General features: G+C 36.9%; 1 protein-coding gene across 1 annotated transcript; it reads right to left on the bottom strand.

Annotated features, from left to right (window-relative positions):
- Positions 1-65: 65 nt before the first annotated feature.
- LOC113249394 (olfactory receptor 4F3/4F16/4F29-like) lies at positions 66-1,226 on the bottom strand. Its single transcript, XM_026490910.4, is given in 2 exon segments — positions 66-418; positions 421-1,226. Coding segments are annotated over 2 exon segments (933 nt in total). The 5' UTR covers positions 1,001-1,226.
- Between the last annotated feature and the right edge of the window lie 8,321 nt (positions 1,227-9,547).

Below are 9,547 nucleotides of genomic sequence, written 5' to 3'. Positions count from 1 at the left end.
ACTGAAACTATAGAAATTTGATGTTATTTCAAGTCATTAAGAAAAGTCCATAATACTTTTGTCATTTATGAAATCCTTCTGTAAGTAATAAACTGACTGCATACTCTCCTCATTGCCACTTTCATTTCTTTGTTCCTGAATGTATAGATGACTGAATTAAAAAAGGGAATAAGAACTGCATCAAAAACAGCAAGAAATTTGTCGAAGCGTGATGTGGGGTGAGGCCAGATATAAACAAAGATGCAAGGACCAAAGCACAAAATCACCACCATGACATGAGTTGCTGAAGTGGAGAGGGCCTTGGATGAGCGTCTTGAGGAGTGTTTCCAAACAGTGGTCAGGATAGAACTGTAGGAGACAATCAATATGAAGAATGATCCCAGAGATATAAACCCACTGTTGGCTATGACCATGAATCTAGACTGTAGGTGTCTGTGCAGGCCAGTTTGATTAACCGAGGGAAGTCACAGAAAAAGCTGTCTAACACATTAGGGCCACAGAATGGCAATTTTATAACGAAAACCAATTGAATCACTGAGTGGGTCAAGCCAATTACCCATGTAGCTACCAGAAGCAAAATACACATTTTTCGGTTCATAATAGTCAAATAATGCAGAGGTTTACATATGGCAACATATCTGTCAAAGGCCATGGCAATGAGCAGCACCATCTCCACACCACCAATGACATGGAGAAAGAAGATCTGAGTGATGCAGCCACCAAAGGAGATGACTTTACGTTTTCTGAAAAGGTCATAAATCATCTTCGGAGAAATGACAGAAGAAACTCCAAGGTCAATGAAGGTGAGGTTGGCCAACAGAAAGTACATGGGGGAATGTAAGTGAGGGTCAGAAGTCACAGTGAGCATGATGAGGGAGTTTCCCATCATGCTTGCCACATAAAATATGGAGCAGAACACAAAGAGAAGTTGGATCTCCCAGGAGTTGGTGACTCCCAGGAACACCAACTCTGACACCACAGAGTGATTCACTCCATCCATTGATTTATCAGCTGGAATGTTTCCAGATTAAAAAAAAAATTAAAAAGAAACTAAAATAAGAATGTTAATAAAGTTCTACATTATAATGATTAATTATTCAAGGATATTCACACTGTGAAGACTATCTATCCCCTCAATTCGTTCACAGGGCCATTATTAAATAAGCATTTTACCTGGTGTCACCTAAAGCAGTTGAGTCACTTCCACATGCAACATCCCTAACACCATGGCTTCCAGGACAATTCATCTATAAACAAGAAAATGAAGCAAATATAAAAACACTGTAGATATGCATAACAAAGATTAGGAAGGGCAAGGAAGGTGGTATAGTGCAACACAATGAGAAAAAGAAAGAGGAGGTAAAGATGGCATTTGCCAGAATTCACTGGTACTATTTTAATTGCTCCTGGAACAATTCTTCAGCCATTCAAGTTGTCTCGTTTCTTACCCTTGCCTCATCTCAGGCACATAATATGTCTCTTATAATTATACCACTACCTACAATCATATTTACAATTCATACAATGCCCACAGAGTAGCAGTGAACAAAAGAGAACCAGGCATAGGGTATAAAGGTGACTCGAGAGTATGAAGGATCAAGGCAAGGGTAGACTAGATACTAATGGCACAGAGTATTTGCATGGGCACTCAGAAGGTAAAAGTAGAAGTACCTAGTAGGATGGTCAGCAGCCGGGACATGGCCAAGATGTACAAGGGGGAAGGGAGTGCTATGGGAAGTCAGGAAGTTAAGGAAGCCAATTTGATTTATTTGTCCAGATTCTTCACAATCTCTGAAGTTTGTGAACCTTGGCTATAGCTACTAGAGCCCGAAGCTTTTGGAATTTGCTGGGGATGAAGAAATGCAAACTTCATAGTTGCCATATAACCATTGATTTTCTCCTGTCCCTTCATCAACCTTAGCCCCTTTTATCCCTCTTATCTGATCTCTCTGCTTCAAACCTCTCAAGTGTCTGGGATCCAATGCCAAGTCTGATGGTTCCCTGACTCTAATTCTGGGTGACTACATGAATCTCTTTAGTTCTTATCCACTTTTTTGCAGGGAATACAATGTGACCACATGGAAAATATATTCTCTTGCCTGTAGGTCAAACAGTTCTGTGTCTCAAGCCCTCTTGCTCCCATAATACTTAGATATGCTGCTAAAAGATGAAGTGGTCTGAGAAAAGAGGTGGGTTACAGCATACACAGTAAAGAGCTGGTAAAATAAAGGTACATGAATGCACAAAAAGCCTCACACCTGGAACTGAAAGGAAAGGGCAAGAGAAACCCAGCAATAGAAAAAAAAAAAAGGATCCCAAAGTTTTGTCTTTTAATATGTGTATTTATATATGCACATACACACACACCTCAGTTGTGCATGACGAGTGAAATCAGTCATAAAAATATTATCCCACAAATCTCGTAAGTGATTAGCTAGTCCAAATTAATCATTTACAAATGAGAAAACAGTAGTCCAGTGAGGAACAAGCAACTAGTTATAGACAGAGAATCTGGTTTTTCTAGTCCACGTATGGCTTCAGATACCACATGCTAGAAAAATCACAAAATAAGAAGAGATATGCCAAACCTAGATCTACTTGGTCCAAACTAGTTCCCAATAATTACATATGGTTATTAAATGAAATTAAAAATCTATTTCCTCGGTTGTACTGGCCAAGGAAATACTAGTATTGAAATACTAGTATTTCAAGTGCTCAATAGCCTCATCTAGCTACTGGTTACGGACAGGATAGTGCAATATGGAACATTTCCAATCACTACTCATCCCTTAAAGGTAAATCAAAATCCCATCTCCTCCACGAAAATTTTCCTAGTAACTCCACTTTATATGAATCTCTTCTCTTATTCCCAGAAGTCAGGAAACTTAAATTTTAATTGAAAAATAATAAATATCCACATAAAAATAAACCATAATATATAGTACCATAGGAGACATTCCAGATGTCTGCTGTTGGCCAGGAAGGACACACAAGAGTCCAGGAAATTCAGACACAACTTTACAAAGGATAAAGGTCTTGTGAGTTTTGCAAAAATAACTATAGGAGTTTAACAAGTTGAGAGGGGAGAGGAAAACATGCTGAAAAGAGATAATAACTGATTGCTTATCTAGAGCAAATCAGTTCTTACTAATCATAGTTCCTCAATGGTTTCAATTTTATAGATTTTCCCTCCTCAAATGTACTGTAAGTTTGAGAAGGAAAAGGAGCCTTTCTTCTGGCTCTTGTGTTTCCTAAAATACAATTAATAACACTTCTCTGAAGTAAAGGCACTTTCTCGGGTCCATAATTTTTCACAGTTCCTGTTTTTCTAGTCTACCATCTTTTTCTTTGAAGTCCAGCATGCACAAATGAAGTTTCCAAATTCAAACCTAAGCATTAACACATTTCCCAGTCACTCCCAAGAGAATGCCTGGTATTCTTGCTATAAACTTCCAGCTGGGGAGTAGGGAAGCCTCATCTCAGGACTTATAATGGTCCATGGTTTAACTTCATGAGGTTTTAGAAAAGAAGAAGCAGCATGTAAAAGGAAAAGAAAGGGTTGGGGGAGCAATAGTTCCAATAGCAGCCAGCATAGCAGGGAATTTATACAGTTTCTATTTCCCAGGCTTCATGATATAATTAGTAATCATCTTCCATGCCATTGTTAAAGTCACAAAGAAAATATAGATTTTTTTACACCATATTCTGAAAGTTTCTAAAATATTTAATGATAGAATCTCAGAGCTGGAAAACCATACATTATTTTTATGGCACATATTTACTAAGTACTTTCACATGTTTGATCCTTATAATTACCTATAGGATAGATATACCTGATAGAATTATTTTCATTTATGGATGCAAAATCTCAAATTCAGAGAAGCTAGTAACTTACCTAAAAACATAGTTACATAGTTTAAAACCAAAAACTAGACCCTCTGATTCCAAATCCAGTGCTGTTTTGACTACATCATGCAAATATGGATATCTGTTCATGATCTAAAACAATTATTCCTGTTATGAACTTTGAGCAAGAATGCAAAAAATGTACACCTTAAACTGACACAATGTTATACGTCAATTATATTTCAATAAATCTGGGGAAAAAAGGATTCCATTTTACTAGGAATATTCCATCCCATTCTCATAAACATTTAATACATAAATAAATTAACTTACCCAAGATTTTATAGCTACTAGTGGCAGAGCTAAGACTTAAACCTACATATTACTGCTACAAGTTGAGGGGAAGGGAGAAAGGTGTTTGCTGATCAGAAGGGAAAAAAAACAAAATCCACCAGAGTTTTGGTGCTAGTAAAAGACTCAGCAGGGGCGCCTGGGTAGCTCAGTCACTTAAGTGTCTGACTTTGGCTCAGGTCATGATCCCCCACTATCAGGCCTCCTGCTCAGTGGGGAGTCTGCTCGTCCCTCTCCCTCTGCCCCCACTCCTCCTCCTACCCTTGCTCCTGCATGCGTGTGCTCTCTCAAATAAATAAAATCTTTAAAAAAATTCACCAAGTCAGGGGGCCATTTATTCATAAAAATCCACAGTAATTGACAGATGAGCAATTTCCCACTCTGGGACAAAAATTTAGGAGCCATCCAAAATTTGAAGTCATGAGAAAGAAAGATTTACTTAAAGGATAACATATAAGACAGAAGAAAGCTAGTGGAGGAAACATACATGGCCAAAAAAGAACAAATACATAGTATTTGTTGTCATCATTTTTGTGTTACTATAACTACTATTTTTACACATTATCTGCCTTTTAAAAGCCCTGTTTCAATGTATAAAAAGCAAGGAAAAAGGAATGTCACAGAAGTAAGTAACAGCTCACTTTCACATGCTAAAGAGTGACCAAAATTAGAAGACTAAATAAAAGGCATAGATTTAGAGCTGAGATATCACTGGTACCATTAAAGGGAGAAAACCAAACAGCAGAGAGAAAAATCAAGATTTTAGGGAAGTAACAGATGGTGTTAAAGTGGAGAAAGCAAAATCAGGAAATGACAATTTCAATCATATAGAGGAAAAGGTTTGGGGGTGAGTGGGAAAATAAGGCAATATGCTATGTGTAGAAAATTTGTAGAGTGTCAGAAATGTACCAATAGTTAAAAGATAATTTCCAAGCAACTGTGAGAATCTTGTTGAAGACAGGTTTCACAAACTTAGTCCAAAGCCAGATGGAACCTTTTTGTGACACCCTTCAGAAATGGTCAGGAACTTGATATTCAGCATTTTAGAGCAGCACATCTGTCTGGCACAGTAAGCAGAATGGAGCATCAAAAGAGACAGAGGTCCTTTGTTCATTTGTTTTGTTTCTTAAATTCCACATATGAGTGAAATCACATGGTATTTGTCTTTCTCTGACTTACTTGCTTACCATTATACTTTCTAGATCCATCCGTGTTGTTGCAAATGCAAGGTTTCATTCTTTTTGTGGCTGAATAATATTGCATTGTGTGTCTTCATCCATCCATGTATCGATAGCCACTTGAGCTGCTTCCATAATTTGGCTATCGTAAATTATGCTGCAATAAACATAGGGGTGCATATATCCTTTTGACTCTTAACAATAGAGAACAAACTGATGGTTATGAGAGCAGAGGTTGTTGGGGGATGAGTGAAATAGGTGAAGGGGATTAAGAGTACACTTACCATGATAAGCACTGAGTAATGTATAGAATTATTCAATCACTGTATTGTACACCTGAAACTAATGTAACACCATTAACTACCTGGGATTAAAATTAAAAACAATAAAAAAATAAAATATATTCCTCTAAAAAGAGAGAGAGAGAGAAAGAAAAACAAAGATCCTTGGAAGTCTGAGGTCACACTGAAATTGAGCAAATTACATACTGGGCAATGCAGAAAGTGAAGCCAAAAAGGAGCTGATATATGGAGATAACAAAATACAGATCAGAGATCTTAAAAGCAGGGACAGTAACTCTATCCTTTACTCTCTCTTCCATATCTTGTTTTCAAAACTGGATTCCCATTAAAAATCAACTTCACGACAACACTATGATTATAGTTAACACTGCTATATGATATACAAGAAAACTGTTGAGAGTTAATCCTTAGAGTTTCTATCACAAAGAATTTTTTTCTCTTTTCTTTTTATTTAATCTATAAGATGGTGGGTGTTAACTAAACTTATTGTGGTAATCATTTCATAATTTATGTAATCAATCCACCATACTGTACACCTTAAAGTTAAAATGATGTATGTCAATTATTTCTCAACAAAACTAGAAAAAAATCAACTTCACTTTCTTTCACGTGCCTTTCTCTATACAGTTGCCCCCACTCTTCTTTCCTGTACGATTTCTGCTCCTGCTTATTTTATTATTTCCTTCCTCTCTGGAAGCATAGGAATCCGTGAAGGAGATTTTTCTTCAGGTAGAAGACGGTTCACCAAGCCTTCAGTCCCTCTTCACTACATCACCTACCTAATCTATCAAAAGACCTCCGGTGGCAACATGGTCAGGGAGTCAGAGAAGTTCCACCGACTGCATTTTCTCCTGTGCATAAGCATTGCCCATATCCACCCACCCACCCCAGGACAAGGAGCTAAATAAAACTGCTGTTTTGAGAAAGGAGCCTAATTAAGCTAATGCAGAAGGTGGTGACCAAGTGAGGCATTAGAGTTCTGGGATTCTCAGACTGAGATCATCAGGCCAAGGGGACGGTCTCATAGGATAATAAGGGAGGGAGGAAAGAGGTGTAGGATTTTCTTATAAAAAATAAAGATCCACTATTTTTTTCTTACATACTTTTTACCTTTATTTTATGATATGACCCAGAAAAATCTCTAATGAAAGATGTATTTTCTAATTTTTAAATGGAAAAAACTCCAACACTTTTATGAAAAAAAGTTGTAGAACTTAGAAATCTTGACACATTTTGTCAACTAAGTCTCTGTGTGTTCAAAGGTCCAAACAACAATTAAGAGCAGCAAGTGTGAGTAAATACGAAAGACTTAGAATAATGGAGGAAGATGTGAATACTTGAGTAGAAACAGATTAGGACAAGAAACGTAGAGATGGAGATGGAGAGATGTGTGCACAAACCCTTTACTTTCTGGAGAAACAATAGGAAACCAACTAAAAGAATTGTCAGAGCACAGCAAATTTGAAAACTACGAGATAATTCACACAAAAACTGTTAATACAAGGACTCACAATTAAATACATTAAGATTATTGCATTCAGGGGCGCCTGGGTGGCATAGCGGTTAGGCATCTGCCTTCGGCTCAGGGCGTGATCCTAGCGTTATGGGATCGAGCCCCACATCAGGCTCCTCCGCTATGAGCCTGCTTCTTCCTCTCCCACTCCCCCTGCTTGTGCTCCCTCTCTCGCTGGCTGTCTCTAACTCTGTCAAATAAATAAATAAAATCTTTAAAAAAAAAAAAGATTATTGCATTCAAAATAAGGCCCAAAATACAACTTTCTTGGATTTTACATATATTAAATATGAAAAACATTAAAATAAAATACATTTTAAATAAGAGTATAGATTAATCACTACAGACATTTACCTTCTTCTACTCTAGTAAATCAAATATAGTAGAACCAGTAGAAAACGAAAAATAGAATGAACTGACAATTGATAAAGGAAAAAAAATTAAAACGCCAATAAACATACAGAAGTACAAAACTTGGAGGCAAAAAGTTTGGTGTTTAATCCTTTCAACATTACGTGATGGCAAAGGACACCCAAGGATTACCCAGGAGAATATACATAATTCATCTATTAAGTATTGATTAAAGGATATAGACTTGGTGAAGTTACCATTTTCCTCACAGATTTTTGCCCAGTAGAGATATACATAATTTCTTTTTTTTAACATTAAACCAATAATTATATATAATTTCAAAGTTACATAATTTCTGTCCAGTAGAACAGATAACCTCAGATATTTATGGCTTAACATTAATTAACATTAATTAAACATTAATCAGTGTTATATTTACAGTTCAGGAATCATGCCAGAATTTCTTTGCAAAAATGCCTATAGATACCCTAAATTTTTACCAGCTTTACTGAGATATTGGCATATGATACTGTGTAAAGTGTACAGCATGTAAAAAATAAATAAAAAATGAAGTGTACAGCATGATTTGATACACACATAACATTATAAAATGATTTTCATAATAAACATCTCCACCACCTCAATAATTACCATTATTACATATGTAGTGATTACATTTAAAATTTATACTCAACAACTTTCTATATATAATACAGTATTGTTAGCTACTGTTACTATGCTGTACATTAAACCCCCAGAACTTATCCATCTTATAGCTGGAAATCTGTACTCTTTGGACAATATCCTCCCATTTTCCCTACCCCTTGGTCCTTGGCAACCACCATTCTACAGTTTCTATGTGTTTGGCTTTTCAAAATTCCACCTATAAGAAAGACTGCAGAGTATCAGCCTTTCCCTGCCTGACTTATTCCACTTAGCCTAATGCCCTCAAGATCTACCCCTACTGTTGAAAAAGGCAGAATTTCCTTCTTTTTCGTGGCTGAATAATATTCCACTATGTGAAGGCATGTGTGTGTATCACAGCTTCTTTATCCATACATCCATCAGTGGACACTAAGGTTGTTTCCATGTCTTGGCTATTGTAAACAATGCTGCAATGAACATAGGAGTGCAGATAGCTCCTTGACACGTGATTTCATTTCCTTCAGTTGTATGCCCAGAAGTGAGATTGTTGATCATATGGTAGTTCTATTTTTAACTCTTTGAAGAAACTCCCAACTGTTTCCCATAGTGGCTGCACAAATTTATATTTCCACCAACAGTGCACAAAGTTTCCATTTTCTCCACAACCTTGCCAACACATGTTATCCCTTGTTTTTGAAAATAGCCATTCTAACAGGTACGAGGTACTACCTGATTTGCATTTCCCTGATAATTAGTGATGTTGAGCAACTTTTCATGTACCTGTTCGCCATTTGTATGTCTTTGGGAAATGTCTATTCATTCCTTTACCCATTTTTGATTGGATTATTTGTTTTGCCATTGAGTTGTATAAGTTCTTTATATATTTTGGGTATTAACCCTTTATAATATAGATGGTTTGCAAATATTTTCTCCTATTCTGTAAGTCACTTTTTCTGCTGGGCAGAAGTTTTTGAGTTTGATGTAATCCCATTTCTTTTTTTTTTTAAGATTTTATTTATTTATTTGAGAGAGAGAGTGGGGGTGCATACGCATGCACATGCAAGCAGGGGGAGGGACAGAGGGGGAGGGAGAGGGACAAGCAGACTCCAGGCAGTGTGCAGAACCAGACATGGGGCTTGATCTCATGACCCTGAGATCATGACCTGAGCTGAAATCAAGAGTCAGACACTTAACCAACTGAGCCACCCAGGTGCCCCACCCAATTCTGAGTGAGACTGTATATGCAGAGATTTGTGATGCGCTCTTGATTCTATTTCACTGATGTATGTGTCTGTTTTGATTACTATAGGTTTCTTTGGTAAAGTTTGAAATTAGGAAGTGTGGTATCTCCAGCTTTGTTC

Source organism: Ursus arctos, unplaced genomic scaffold (genome assembly GCF_023065955.2).
Source record: "Ursus arctos isolate Adak ecotype North America unplaced genomic scaffold, UrsArc2.0 scaffold_23, whole genome shotgun sequence".
Classification (NCBI taxonomy): Eukaryota; Metazoa; Chordata; class Mammalia; order Carnivora; family Ursidae; genus Ursus; species Ursus arctos.
The sequence above is the reverse complement of the archived record's forward strand: the minus strand, read 5'-3'. Positions and strand labels throughout refer to the sequence as shown.